The sequence below is a fragment of the Geotrypetes seraphini genome, chromosome 15 (genome assembly GCF_902459505.1).
Source record: "Geotrypetes seraphini chromosome 15, aGeoSer1.1, whole genome shotgun sequence".
Classification (NCBI taxonomy): domain Eukaryota; kingdom Metazoa; phylum Chordata; class Amphibia; order Gymnophiona; family Dermophiidae; genus Geotrypetes; species Geotrypetes seraphini.
In genome coordinates, this window is record NC_047098.1 from 17266906 (window position 1) to 17282063 (window position 15158).

General features: G+C 44.2%; 1 protein-coding gene across 2 annotated transcripts in view; it reads left to right on the forward strand.

Annotated features, from left to right (window-relative positions):
• Positions 1-13933, forward strand: part of TTC34 (tetratricopeptide repeat domain 34) — a 56700-nt gene extending 42767 nt beyond the window's left edge. The window contains exons 9-10 of one of the 2 annotated variants that reach the window (XM_033921361.1): positions 6694-6750; positions 12777-13933. In XM_033921361.1, the coding sequence (XP_033777252.1) occupies positions 6694-6750; positions 12777-13298 (579 nt within the window). In that variant the 3' untranslated portion in view covers positions 13299-13933. The remainder of the gene's footprint in view (positions 1-6693; positions 6751-12776) is intronic. The other variant, XM_033921362.1, reaches the window with a different exon arrangement.
• The last annotated feature ends 1225 nt before the right edge of the window (positions 13934-15158 follow it).

Consider the following 15158-nt stretch of genomic DNA (forward strand, 5'->3'; position numbering starts at 1 on the left):
CATTATATAATTTATACTTACTTAGCACCCGGTTTTTTTGCATCTAATTTATGGCATACTTTCTTGAATCTACCCTTAACTTGTTAGCTTGCATCGGTAGATATGCTCCTAGACAAAACCTTCGCCTTCCAAGCAGCCAAGATGAACCCATGGATCGCCCAAATGATTCTCAAAGCTCCCATTTACCTCAACTTCAGAAAAACACTTAAAACTTATCTATTCAACAAACAAGCCCTGTAACGCCCCCTCTCCGGAATTACCTGGCCACACGCCTGACCCTTTCCCCCCCCCCTTTATTGATCGCTGTCTTCCAGCTCACTTACCCCCCTCCTTCTTCATCAGCCAAGTTCGGCTAAAGTTGTTGTAAATCCAATAAATTGTGGTAAATCGGCCCGTTCGGCCCTGCCCCCCCCCTCTATTGACCGCTTTCCTCCTTCTCTACTTCCCACTTCCGCTTCTTCAGCCATGTTCGGCTGAAGGTGTTGTAAATCCAATACACTGTTTGTAAATCGGCATGTCAATGCGGATCCTAATGTAATTGTTGTGAACCGCCTAGAACTCGATGGGCATGGCGGTATATAAGAATAAAATTATTATTATTGTTATTATTTTACAAAACTGCAGTAGAGGTTTCTACCACGGACCAGCGAGGTAAATGCTCCGATGCTCATAGGAATTCTATGAGCATTGGAGCATTTACCTCATCGGCCCACAGTTGAAAACTCTACCACAGCTTTGGAAAAGCTAGGGTTCGTTTTTTTTCCATAGAGTTTTCTTGGGATAATTTATCGCTTTTAATACTCAAGGACTTTGCTCAAACAACACTCAGCAGTTAAATTAACCTCTTTCGATAGACAGAAATAGCTCTATGGCTGTTCTTGTAGGCAGGTATTTGGGCTGGATTGTTGTCTGAACATGTTCATAAGGATGTGCAATCATTATGGACCAAATTGAAAGCACTGAGAAATAATGAAATGTTTTGCTTTATCTTAAAACGATCTAAGCAAACAGCAAAATTCTGGGGTTTGTTTGGGTTTTTTTTCCCCCCCAATTTCATTGTAGCACACACTAGGGTTACCATATTTAAAACGGTAAAATCCCAGATGCATGGCCCCACCCCAGCCCCACCTGTTCTGCCTCAAGCCCCGCCCTGTTCTGCCCCCAGCCTCACGCAGCTTTTTCTCTTCTTTCCTGCCAGGTCTGGAAGGTCTCTGAGCCTACGCGGATGCGTGTGATGTCATCCGCACATGCTCAGAGGTCCTCCAGACGCGGCTGGGGCTTTCCAAAACCCAGACAAACTGCCAGGTTTGGAAAATCCATCTGGGCACCCAGACATGTCCTCTAAAAAGAGGGCATGTCCGGGTTTTCCTGGACATCTGATAACCCTAGCACCCACTAATCGCAAGCAGAGCAGGCTGAAAGCTAAAGGCAGCAAAAGGATGAGAATCTAATATAATAAAACGCTAGGCCACGCATGTGCACTTCCTATGTGTGCGCCGGTTTTCCGTGAGCTGTAGTGACACATAGGAAGTGCGCATGCGCGGCATACGCTCTGTCCTGCTCCATGTTGAAACACGCAGCGTCTCCCTTACACTAACTTTGCCTTCGCCGCCTCTCCACTCTCTCTCTTCCTCCCCCCTCCCCCTGAGGCGGATGTCGACCGCGGCGGCCCAAGTCAGATGTCTTTGCCGTCGCCGCCTCTCCGCTTTCTCTCTTCCTACACCCCCCCCAAAGCGGAAGTCGACCGCTGCGGCCCGAGTCGGATGTCGGCCGCGGCGGCCCGAGTCGGATGTCTCCAATCAAATCCAAATTTTAAAAAATGCAGACTTTCAAAGGTATGGATGAGCAAGAAGGCACAGAGTTCAAAGATTCCTGGTCACCTGGGTGGGGGAGAAGGAGAGGAAGCAGAGATGCTGGGCAGGCGATGGGGTCTCATGCCCAATCACTTTAGGCTCAGGCCCACCCAAATGCTGCAACACACAGAAATGGAGGGCAGAAAAGGGGTTGATGGACAGGGGAAGAGGTGCTGATGAACAGGGAGGGGGGGGGGGCAGAAAAATAAAGACAGGCCTACTGCTGGACAGGGGGAGCATCCCAGGCCAGCACCATTTTCATGTATAGCAAATATAAACAATGATCCTGGTCTTCATCTGCTTGTGCCACTTAATTGCTGCAGTATCCTCCAGGGATCACTTCTATCCCTGGAAAAGTATAAATAGGATAAGGAAGACTTGAATTAAACATAGAAGGACCTGGGAAGGATTTTTTGTTTAATGATGGTTGGTGGAGGGCAACCTTTTAAAAAAAATTTGTTCATTTTGTTTTCTCAATTTTTTATATATTCTAGCTTTTTGTTTCTATAAACAAAGATAAAGAAAACAACAAAGCAAAAGAAAACAAAATGAGAAATGAAGCACAGCAAAACAAAAAAAAATGTTTGTACACTGTACACACCCCTCCTTACTTGTTAAAGTGCTCATGAAGTATTATTGTAGCACTTCCTCTGTACTTTCGTAAACTGGCAAATTGTTTTGTTTGGAATTAATACTTATTGATGGTTTCCAATTCAGTTTAATCTCATGAAACAACCAGGATATTGTTTTTAAACAGCAATTTACACTCCCCCCCCTCCCAATTCGTGGTTTTAGGACTCGCGATTTCGATTATTTGTGATTCCCTAAAACCAGAATCACCTCTACCTCCCTCCTGCCTCCCGGACCTTACCTGGTGGTCTAGCGGTCTTTCGGGGCAGGAGCGATCTTCCTACGCTCCTGCCCCGTGCAGATCACTCATAGAAAATGGCTGCCGTCAGTTCTCGAGAGACTATGGGACTGACGGCAGCCATTTTCTATGAGTGATCTGCACGGGGCAGGAGCGTAGGAAGATTGCTCCTGCCCCAAAAGACCACTAGACCACCAGGTAAGGTCCAGGATGCCAGGGGAAAGGTAGGAGGGAAGCAGGGGTGGGTCAGAGCTGTCCCAAAACATATTTGCGAATTTTCAATATTCGCGGGCCAGCTCTGCCCCTAACCCCCGCAAATATTGAGGGAGAAGTGTATAGCCATAAACCAAACAGAGAGTGGAGCAAAGATAGGGCTGCTTGGGGAATCATTTAAATTATTGGGTTTATACTGTGCTGTGTTGATGTATTTTGGCCCATATTCTGTAAATGGGGCCCAAATTTAGGCAGCCGTAGGTGCCCTGCCGCCACATAACTTAATTGGTTTAATTGGTGTACTAATTGGCCGCGCTGATTAAAAAAACAATTTAAATACAATTTTTAAAAAATGGAGGCACCCAAGGGCACCTCCAAAAAGACCGCCATTTTCTCGTCTACAGAGGGACTTTACGATGGCTAACGCCACTGTAGGCGTGCTTAACGCCGGAACAGTTACAGTTATTTTATTTGATATACCTTAATTTTTAAGCTAAAAAGTTAAGTCAAAGCGGTTTACAAAAAATAAAAACAATGGGCAATGGTTAAAAATCAATGAAGACGGGGGAAATTAGACGCAGACAAGGGCAGGAAGGGGTTACAATATCATAAGGGAAAAAAAACCAGGAAAAAAGCGGGAGTGTGTGGTGCAGGGGTTAGAGCTACAGCCTCAGCACCCTGAGGTCGTGGGTTCAAATCCCTCGCTACTACTTGTGACCTTGGGCTGTCACTTAATCCCCTCATTGCCCCAGGTACACTAGATAGAGTTTGAGCCCTCTGGGACAGATAGGGAAATATGATAAAGTACCTGAATGTAAACCACTTGGGATATAAGTGGTATATAAATAATTAAAAAGGAGAGTGGAATTAAAGGGGGGGGGGGGGGAAATAAAAGGAAGTGTGAAGAGAAAGAAAAGAAAACTATTAGGAACTATGTTCAAACACCATATTAAAATAATACGTTTTCATTCAAGACTTAGGGCTCTATTTACAAAGGTGCGTTATGGCCGAAAAGCCCGTGCCGCATGCGCTAGCCGCTATCGCCTCCTTTTAAGCAGGCGGTGATTTTTCGGCTAGCGCTAATCTTGGGCGTGCGCTAAAACTGCTAACGCACCTTAGTAAAAGGAGCCCTTAAATGGCTTAAGAGGTTTTCCGGATCGCAAATAGAGTTCCAAAGTGTTAGGCGTTGTAAGGCACCTCCGTAGGCGTGATTGTCGTGAAATGTAGGCCTTTAAAACCCGATAACAGCACTGTTTACAGAATCTGGGCCTTTGTCTCTTATGATCTGAACTATGGGGTCCTTTTACTAAGGCGTGTTAACCGATAAAGCACACGCTAACTGATTTAGCGTGCGCTAATCGATTTAGCATGCGCTAAAGATTAGCGTGTGCTAAATCGATTAACATGCCTTAGTAAAAGGAACCCTATGTTAGTTCAAGTTTAAGTTTCAAGTTTATTAAAATTTTGATATAAACGAAATATCAAATATTTTCAATGCGTATAACAATAAAAAAAATTTTGGGGAGGGAGGACAACATAAAACAATTTAAACAGGCAAACATACCATCAATGTACACAATTAATAAGTGATACATAAGGAAAAATTTAATTTAATTTTAATTTAATTTAATTTAATTTCTTATATACCGCTATATCGTGAGGTTTAAAGCGGTTTACAATAAAAATGCTGAAAAGATACAATAAAATAAAAAATAAATAAAGATAGGTACTTGGAAGTTCTCTAACTGTCCCGAAGGCTCACAATCTAACTAAAGTACCTAAGAAACAATGATTAAAAATGGTAAAAGATAGAAAAGATAAAAACAGAGATACAGACAAGATATGAACATCCCAACAAGTATTCAGGATTGAACTACAATTATTAAAGAAAGTAAAAGAACATTTAAGGAAAAACAACATCAGGAGGGTAATTAAAACTGTTTTACAAATAAAACAAGTTCTAAAAATGAAAGGGAGAAGTTGTGAACTATATATAGATCTGGTTAGATATAAATATTTGAACCTGAAATTGTTGATAAAAGAGTTAACCTGTTTATGACTCGAATGCATCTTTGTATAGGTGGCTTTTTAATGTGCTTTTAAATTTTTCTAAAGAAGTTTCATCACGCAAATAAATTGGTAACTTGTTCCATAGCTGGGGTGCTATGATTGAAAAAGTTGTAGCTCTTCTGGTGCCTATACCGTATTTTCACGCATATAACGTGCATACGTGTATAACACGCATACGCGTATAGCGCGCGGGTCCAAAGCATTTAGTAAAAAAATTTTTTATATAGCACGCACACACGTATACCGCGCATGCTGCTATAACCTCCTCCCACTCCCGCTTACTCTTTTGGCCTGCGAACCAGCATCCTCACCCCCCCCCCGCTCACGTCACCCCCCCCCCTCCCCTGCAATCCTACATCTCCCCCAGCACCGCAAAACATCTCTTACCCGATTGGGCACCGGCACCAGCACCAATGCACAGGACGTGCCAGTGCCCGAAGATCCTCCCTCGTTGGGCTGGGCTGGGCGGTGCGAGGGAGATCCTCCTTCTTCCTTGTGCTGGGCTAGACTGGGTTTTGAGCATTTGCGCATGCTCAAAACCTTCTGGTCTCGAAGGCTTTGAGTATGTGCAAATGCTCAAAGCCCAGTCCAGCCTGGCACAAAGAAGGAGGAGGATCTCCCTCGCACCGCCCAGCCCAGCCCAGCCCAGCCCAACGAGGGAGGATCTTCAGGCACTGGCACTGGCACTGGTACGTCCTGTGCATTGGTGCTGGTGCCGGTGCCCAATCGGGTAAGAGATGTTTTGCGGTGCTGGGGGGGGGGTGACGCAAGCGGGGGGGAGGATGCTGGATTGGAATGAAAAAAAAAAATTGTACAACGCGCTCACACGTATAACGTGCACGGTTATGCACGGTTTGTAAAATCGTGTATAACGTGCACGTTATATGCGTGAAAATACGGTAATTTTCAGAGATCTTATTGATCTTAAGGATCTGGCTGGGGAATATGGTATCAAATAACGATGTAAAAATATTGGTGTGTTGGCTTGTATATAAGCTTAAGACAAGAACAAAAATCTTCCATCAGTATTTTCATTCACTTTTAGATTTAAGATAATACAAATAAGTCCTCCAACTTTTTATATGTGTATAGCTCAAAGAACCACCGCATAAATGAGTCTGAAAATATCTCCAAGGGTCACTTAACTCCACCAGTGTGTAAGATTTATGGGACTCTAGATGTTTGGGAAAAGAAAGTTTATTAAGTCACTTATTTGAATGCGACCCAGCTATTTCTAATTTCAGAAACCTAACTCACTCTTTCCCTGTCCTTTCCCATATCTTAGAGGGCAGTGCAGCTTGGTTTTGTCTTTCTCATGTCCGATCACCAAGGTCTGCCAAAGAACGTCCTTAGAAGCTTCCTTTGGAATGTGTTCCAGCCCTGGTTTGATGGCATTAAAATAATAATAAATAACAATTTTGTCACTGGGAATGTCAACTTTTGGGTCCTATGCGGTAAAAAAAAAAAAAAAAAAGGAAGAAGCAGATCAGATGGAAAAATCCTTTCAACGGATATTTATTAAGAAGCTACACTTAAAATAGAAAGTAACCCAACAGGGCCTTGTTTCACCCTTTCCTTATTGTCTAGGGCAATAAGAACTGCTAATAAACATTTTAAAAAAAATAAGTTTATTAGCAGTTCATATAGCCTCAATCTAATCTGCTGCTGCTTCTTTTTTATTTTTTACAGAAAAGAAGCAAAAGGATCCCACATAGCACACAGCAGAGAACAAACCAAGTAGGACATGTAAGTTTTCAGGACTCTATCAACTTTAATCCAGAGCTGTAAAATAGCAAAGTCCATTAAAGACTCCCGACACAGCTGTGTTTCAGCAGGTCTGCCTAGAGAATGACACGGGGACAAATTTGTCCTTGTCCCCGCAGGAACTCAATTTTCCCATCCGCGAGTTTGGTGGCTGTCCCTGTCCCGTTCCTGTAAGCTCTGCTTTAACCGCACAACAATTGATCACTTATGATTTTAAAGTGTTTGAGGCTTGTGCAGATGGGGACGGAGCTTAGGCATTGGTGGAATGAGGCATTATGACATCACAATCTGAGCTCTAGAATGTTGCTACTTAGGATTTTAAAGTGTTTGAGGCTTGTGCAGATGAGGACGGAGCTTAGGCATTGGTGGAATAAGGCATTATGACATCACAATCTGAGCTCTAGAATGTTGCTACTTAGGATTTTAAAGTGTTTGAGGCTTGTGCAGATGAAGACGGAGCTTAGACATTGGTGGACTGAGGCATTATGACATCACAATCTGAGCTCTAGAATGTTCCTACTTATAATCTGAAAGTGTTTGAGGCTTGTGCAGATGAGGACGGAGCTTAGGCATTGGTGGAATGAGGCATTATGACATCACAATCTGAGCTCTAGAATGTTGCTACTTAGGATTTTAAAGTGTTTGAGGCTTGTGCAGATGAGGACGGAGCTTAGGCATTGGTGGAATGAGGCATTATGACATCACAATCTGAGCTCTAGAATGTTGCTACTTAGGATTTTAAAGTAGGGGTGTCCAACCTGCGGCCCCAGGGCCGCATGCGGCCCCGTGAAGTATTTTGTGCGGCCCCAGTCGAGGGCGATACAGTGTTTTCCTCTGCTGCCCCCCAGGCGTTTACCATCTTGCCGACTCCCTCCTCTGTCTTGCTGCAACGCTTGCACGGCCCCAGAAACATTTTTTTCGGCCAATGCGGCCCAGGGAAGCCAAAAGGTTGGACACCCCTGTTTTAAAGTGTTTGAGGCTTTTGCAGATGAGGATGGAGCTTGCAGGAATGGGGCAGGGATAGGTCCGCCTTCATCAGGAGAAGGAATTAGCCTTAATATCGAGACGAAATGTTATGAGAAAAGCATGTAGGTCAACAAATTGAAGTCAGGAAAATAAGCAAACGGCAGGTTTCATCTGATACCACATGAGTTGGCTTAACAGATGGATTTGATGAAGGCAGACCTGCTGAAACACGGCCACGTCTCGACTCTTTTAGACTGAGTTTGGACTTTTGTGAATGTTGCTAATTTATAATGGTGGATTAAAGGTGACATAGAATCATGAACATGATATAGAAATATGCCCTATATGGTTTGTTTTCTTCTTCTTTTTACCACATTGAATCTTGTGGAATGGCTGTGCTGTTGATCTTTTGGACCAACTTTGGGGTTCTGTCCGCGGCTGGGGAGAGCATCGGGAGGGTGGGTTTAAAAGCCGGGACTTTGGATGACTCAGGGCTTACCTGGTCCTCCAAGTTGGCTGCCCGCCCGCCCTTTGGGTCACGGCTCAGAGGGCCGTGATGTGGTGACTCGGTGTGCGGTATCCCGAACTATTGGCTGCTGGACTCATCAGCCGTGGGACAGCTGGGAGCTGTGCCTGGTGGGTCAGGTGACCCTGGAGAATGGGGCATGTGGGGAGACATGCCACCCCTCAGATCCTCGCTAGCATGGCGGGGTCGGGGGCCATAACTTTTGTTTAAGGTAGCACGGGAATATTGTGTTATGATGTCAATATACTGTTTATATATTTAATGTGTAATTTTGCAATAAACAGGGCTGCGGCTAATTTTCGCCATCTGTAGAGTTTTGTGTGTTTATGTTGGGATGAGAAAAGGGGTGGTGGGGGCATAGGTGAAGGGGTGTGTTTGGGGAGCGGGTCTATCCAGATTCCGCTGTTAAGTGTCCAAAAATTTGCTTAAGGGGGGAGGGGTGCCTCGGCTGATTGCCCTACAGAGCACCCCGTTTCGTGTCCCGCAGGGGTACATCCCGCTATTGTGAGATGTTAGCTTCTCCATATCATTGCAACATCATTGCCTTATCATTTTCCATCTACTTTATTCAGTTTTACATTGATGCATTGTTTTTCATGAAACTTTATTATAAGATTTTATTTTTTCCCCAACTATTAATCACTCAGGGTGCTCCTTCTAGACTGATAATATGAGGTATAAATGCAATTCTAAGCTGTTTTAAGCTCCAGTGGAACCAGTCCTTGCTGTTAGTGCTTTAACTCCCTTGTGTTTGAATTGACCTTGCTTCAGGCAAGAAACGCATGGTTAGTTTTTGATTTTCCCTTGTAGCATCTAAAACCGATGCCGTATTTATTAGAAATAAAGAACCAGGATAATGAGAAATGCATTAGAGCTGAAACGCTAATGGATCGTTCCATTTTGACCTCCTTCTTCTTATTAACTTCCAGCCAGCTCAAATTTTCAGAAGGACCACTGCTTTTTTCATAGCCGATGCCAGTGTCCACTCAACGTTACCAGAAATGGTTAATGCCCGCCTTGGTCTTTCATAGCCTAAGCAGCGTTCCAGACCTTGATGCTTTCCTAATAGATATTCAATTTTGATGTTTTGCCTCTTCCCTGTAATTAGTTCTCAAACTTCAGAGGCAAGCTTAAGGGGAGCCGGGTGAACAATTTTTTGCAAGCTTGGAAAATTTGCAAACAGTAATGACACAAGGTGAACTGAGAATTGGAAATGCTTTGTTTTGTAAATTGCAAAGCAAAAATTATTGTTGGAAAAAACAACTTTATGGCTAAATAAATAATGAATTCAAGAATTGTACTTCTAAAGATTAATCCCCTTCCCATCAAACAAATGGAGATTGAGTTTGCTGTAATTGTTCAACACAGCTTTCCAGCTCTAAATAAAATATTTGCAAAACATGTTTCTCGTGCTCAAACTGAAGAGGTCCTCACCGGAAGATAATTACTTAATATGTCATCATTACAGGGATTTATTTTCCTCCTTTGCTGCAGACAGTGAAAGAATAAGAAAAGCTACTCAAATCACATAGGAGCCTGTGTACTAAAATGCAGTAAGATTTCACAGTAGAGACAAATTTTTCGCCGTCCCCACAGGAACTCAATTTTCTCATCCTGTCCATGCGAGTTTTGTTGCTCTCCCTCTCCCTGACCCATTCCTGTAATCACTGCCTTAACTGCACAAGCCTCGAACACTTATGATTTTAAAGTGAGGTTTGTGCAGATAAGGACGGAGCTTAAGCATTGGCGGAATGAGGCATTATGACATCACAATCTGAGCTCTAGAATGTTGCTGCTTAGGATTTTAAAGTGTTTGAGGCTTGTGCAGATGAGGACGGAGCTTAGGCATTGGCGGAATGAGGCATTATGACATCACAATCTGAGCTCTAGAATGTTGCTGCTTAGGATTTTAAAATGTTTGAGGCTTGTGCAGATGAGGACGGAGCTTAGGCATTGGTGGAATGAGGCATTATGACATCACAATCTGAGCTCTAGAATGTTGCTGCTTAGGATTTTAAAGTGTTTGAGGCTTGTGCAGATGAGGACGGAGCTTAGGCATTGGCGGAATGAGGCATTATGACATCACAATCTGAGCTCTAGAATGTTGCTACTTAGGATTTGAAAGTGTTTGAGGCTTGTGCAGATGAGGAAAGAGCTTGCAGGAATGGGGCAGGGACAGGAAAAGAACTCGTTGGGATGGGAAAAATGTGTCCCCTTGTCACTCTCTATTTCACATTTACAGCCAAAATTAGTGCACAATAACTGCAAAGCCTTCAGCAGCATTTCCCTCCCCCCACCCCATTTCCCTGTGCAGCAGCAACAGCATTTCCCTCCCCCACACTTCCCTGTACAGCAGCTGTAGCAGCATTCCCTCCCCCTCCATTTCCCTCCCCTCACACCACTTCCCTGTGCAGCAGCAGCGTTTTCCTCTACCCTCCCTTTCCCTTCCCATGGTCTGGCCGGCTCCCTTAGTCCCTTGCCGCCCCCCCCCTTCCCTTCCTGCGGTCATGACAAACCTGCCGACTGAAACAGCATTGGCAGCACTCTGGCACATCCCTGATGACATCATCAGAGACGCGGCAGAGTAAATCAGGGCAGTAGAAGGCCTCGAAGTAGCGTGGGTAGAGTGCTGCGGACGCTGCTGGAGTCGGCAGATTTGTCGGGACCGCGGGAAGGGAAGGGGAGCAGCAAGGGGCTAAGTGAGCTGGTCAGACGGCGGGAAGGGATGGGAGGGTCAGACCACGATGGGAGGGTCAACGGGGGTTCGGGTGCTTCGAGGAGGGGTGCGACGAAGAAATGACTTACTGTGAGTGAGGGGGGAGCCGGCAAGACCGCAAGGACCGTTTTATGCGCGCACGCGCACTCCTGCCTGCCATGGACATACGGATCACGGAACACATAGGTAGGAGTGCTCATGCGCGCTTAGCGTTTTATTATAGTAGATGGATCATGGCAACAGGCACAGTGAGGAATCCACCCTGTGATGTTTCATGGTAGAGTACAGGAGTGGGTTGCCATTGCCTTTTCCTGCACTGTGTGTGGCTCTACTGTGTTGCAGCTGTCCGACATGGGGCCCCTCAGCCTGCAGCACCTCACCAAGTGGTCTCCCATCCAGATTCTGGCCAGGCCTGACCCTGCTTGGCTTCTGATGGTAGGAGCGGGCCTGTTCACAGTGGCCAGGCTGTAGAACCCTCTTTATAAAATATGTTAAAAAAGATGCACTTGTAAATTAGTGCTGATAATTGTTTGTTAGTGGCCAATTCTTGGTGCCAATTGGCTCGTTAATCAATTAAGCTGCCCGTGTAAATTGGGCATGCGCTCAACTGAAAGTGTCACATAGGCAGTAGATTCCAGTGGTTAGTGTGTGTTACAACAGAAGTATTTATTTATTTTCAAATTTCATACTCGCAACATCCTACAATTCTGTGCGAGTCACAAAAGATGAAATATGGGATTTTTTTTTTTTACTCCCTGCCCGACGCGATTTGAAGAGGCTTTTCAGAACCTGGACAAAGTGCCAGGTTTTAAAAAGCCGTCCAATGCTAAACAAAAGTAAATAAAAGAATAGACTAACAATTCAAGATTCGGCTACGAGCCACCGAAGATAATGTAGACCAAAAAGGCTCCCAAATTCTTTGGAAAGCGAGGGGGAGGGTGGGGGATGGGTTGGGTTGGGTTGGTGAAGGTTTTAATATATAAACTTGAGCTATTTATATTGTTGTATTTGTTTGATTCTGATTTTATGCTCAATAAAATATATTTAAACGTATAAAGCCGTCCGGACCCCCGAACATGTCATCAAAAGGATAGGCGCTGGAAATGTAGGCTAGGGTTTTCCACGACTACATTTCTGGCACCTATGAAGACACTTTAGGCCACCTAATGCCACTTCCGGCATTGGCCATGCCTACTTTGGCATTCAATAGCCTAAGGTGCCTATGGAGGCTTCATTCCAGCACCTTTTATTTAGGTGATGATAAGCACTTTATTTTTACCGTTTTTTACCATTTAAAATGACGTTTCTCAATTAACTTAGGTGCCGGTAGGGCATCTACCTTTGAGACTAGTGGTGTTTAAGCAACATGCTATTTTTAAGATTTGTTTCTTCACTTTTTTGACCCCCAAGGCAAATGTTTTTTTGCCCATGTCAGGTACAACTAATACTAAGAGCTCCTTTTACAAAGGAATAGCGCGTGCTGAATTGCTGTGCATGCTAGACCTTAACGCCAACATTGAGCTGGCATTAGTTCTAGAAGCGTAGAGCGGGTTTAGCACGTGCTAAAATCCTGCATGCGCTAAAACGCTAGCGCACCTTAGTAAAAGGAGTCCTAAGATACCAGTTATGCATGTAAATAGGCCTCATAACTTCTATAGGAGAGGTTTATCACTTAGAAGTAAATGACTTGATGATGCCCTTGTTGACATCTAACCAACTATAAAAATATATAGAAAATGCACTAATTAGTGAGAAAATCTTCTCCTTTGTGTGACTCTCTTTTGTGTTTTCATAATCAAGGTTGCATCCCAAGAAGGAAATGCCCTGAGCAAGAGAAGACAGCCTGAGAAGGCTCTGGATTACTATTCGTTGGCAGTCTTGGCTAGCAACAGCAATCCAAGATTCCTACGTCAACGCGCCATGTGTCTTTCACTCCTGCAGAAATACAGCCATGCCCTGAAGGACCTGGACAAGGTTATTCAGAGACATGGTTCCAGTGATCTCAGGACTCAAGTAGAGGACTACTGCTCCAAAGGCTACACGTTATTAATTATGACTGAAGAGGAGGCAGCTGTTAAACAATTTATCAAAGCTCTTTGTCTTGAGCCATCAATGGCTTTGGCCAGTGTCTGTAACAGGCCAGGGAAGATCAGTTTAGCACAAAGCTTTCATCAGATTGCACAAGGCTATTTCGAGCATCGCTGTTATGAAGATGCCTGGAACATCACTGACTATGGTCTTATGATTGACGAGCATAGCAAAGAGCTGAAGAAACTAAAGGCAAAGATTAGAAAGGAGGCCTCAGGCTGCATTGTTCACTGATAAGTTTTCTTCGGTTCTTCTCATCCCTTTATGTTTGCACTATTTGCTATAGAAACAATCACCATTTTCTTTTCCAGAAACGTATTTCTACTCCATCATGACAGTGAAACTGATGGTCAGTGAACCGTAGAGAAGATCCACCCTAGTGAAAATGACGGAAAAGATTATCATGAGATTGACTACTGTCGTAAGTGGATCTCACATTGGAATAAGTAAATATTTTGCCCTATAGAAACTGTGCACAAGATTCTATTAAAAATTGGTAGACATCTTGCCTTCTACAGAAATTGTGTTACTGTACCCTGTTGAGCTTTTATACAGCTCTTTTCAGACAGATGGAGTTGACCAGGAAGACCTTGATCCTAGGACTGGAAAACTGGCTGATGTTTACATGTCTGGGTCTTTGTTTTCTGAAAGAGCCGTACACTGACCAGAAATACATTAAGATATATATGTATATTGTAAACCAATGAGAATTGATGATTGGTTTATGCAAATGTTTTCAATAAATCAGTAAATATGACACTAAGAGGGCAATTCTTTAAGTGGACAGCTGCACTTACAAGCCCCTTGTGCCTGTAGACATACAGCAGAGTTATGCTGGAGCATATATACATATGCACACACACACAGATACATCCGATTTTATATATATATATATATATATATATATATATATATCATCTAATATAATAAAATGGTAAGCCACGCATGCGCACTTCCTATGTGTGCGCCGGTTTTCCGTGAGCTGTAGCGACACATAGGAAGTGTGCATGCGTGGCTTACGGTTCTTTGAAAGACGCGGCGGTGGCTACTCTCACGATCCCCGCCTGCGTCGGACTTCCGACGCAGGTGGGGATCATGAGAGAAGCCACCGCCGTGTCTTTCAACTAAAAAAAAAAAAAAAAAGTCAAGATGGATGTCAGCCGCCGCGGCCAAGCACGGAGACGGGCCGAAGTTTTTTTCAACTTCAGAGTCAGACTGCTGGAGGCTCGGGCTGTTAGGTCCAACACGCGAAAAGAAAATAAAGAAAACGTTGGCCCCCGCTGAAGAAGCGGAAGGTGGAGGAGGGGCGTGAGGAGCCGGAGAGCTGTATGTAAGTGTGTGTGTGCGTGTGTATAGCCAAAGAGGAAGTGCAGCAGGAGCAAGGAGGTGGGGAGAGTGGATTTCCGCTACTTGGATGTCAGGCATCAAGAGGATTGGAGTAAAAGCTTTGGTCCTGTGATCCTCACTCTTTTCCCGGGGCTACTGCTGGACAGGGGGGGGAGCAGGACATAAAGGAGAAGAGCTACTGCTGGACAGGGGGAGGAGGGAATGGGAGGGGAGATAAAAGGAGAAGGGCTACTGCTCTATGGGGGGAGCAAGGAAAGGGGGGGAGGTGTTGCTGGACAGGGAGGAGGTAAAAATAAGGGAAAAGGGCTGCTAGCACCCGTTAATGTAACGGGCTAAACAACTAGTATATATATATATATATATATATATATATATATGATGATTTACAAGTATAAATCATTTTTTTTATTACCTCCAGATTGTGACAATGGGGCCTGATATTCAGCCAGCAGCACTTAGCATTTTGCTGACCACTGCCGACATTAAACCTGGAAACGAGTTACCACAGTGGTTCTTAAGCCTGGACCAGGGGACCCCTCAGCCAGTCGGATTTTCAAAATATCCCTAATGAATATGCATGAGTGAGATTTGTCTATAACGTAGGTAGTGGGCATGCAAATTTCTCTCATGCATATTCATTAGGGATATCTTGAAAACCCGACTGGCTGGGGGACCCCCAGGACAGGTTTAAGAACCACTGAGTTACCACATAAAGATAGGACTGACTTTTAAGCATCCTATTCATGT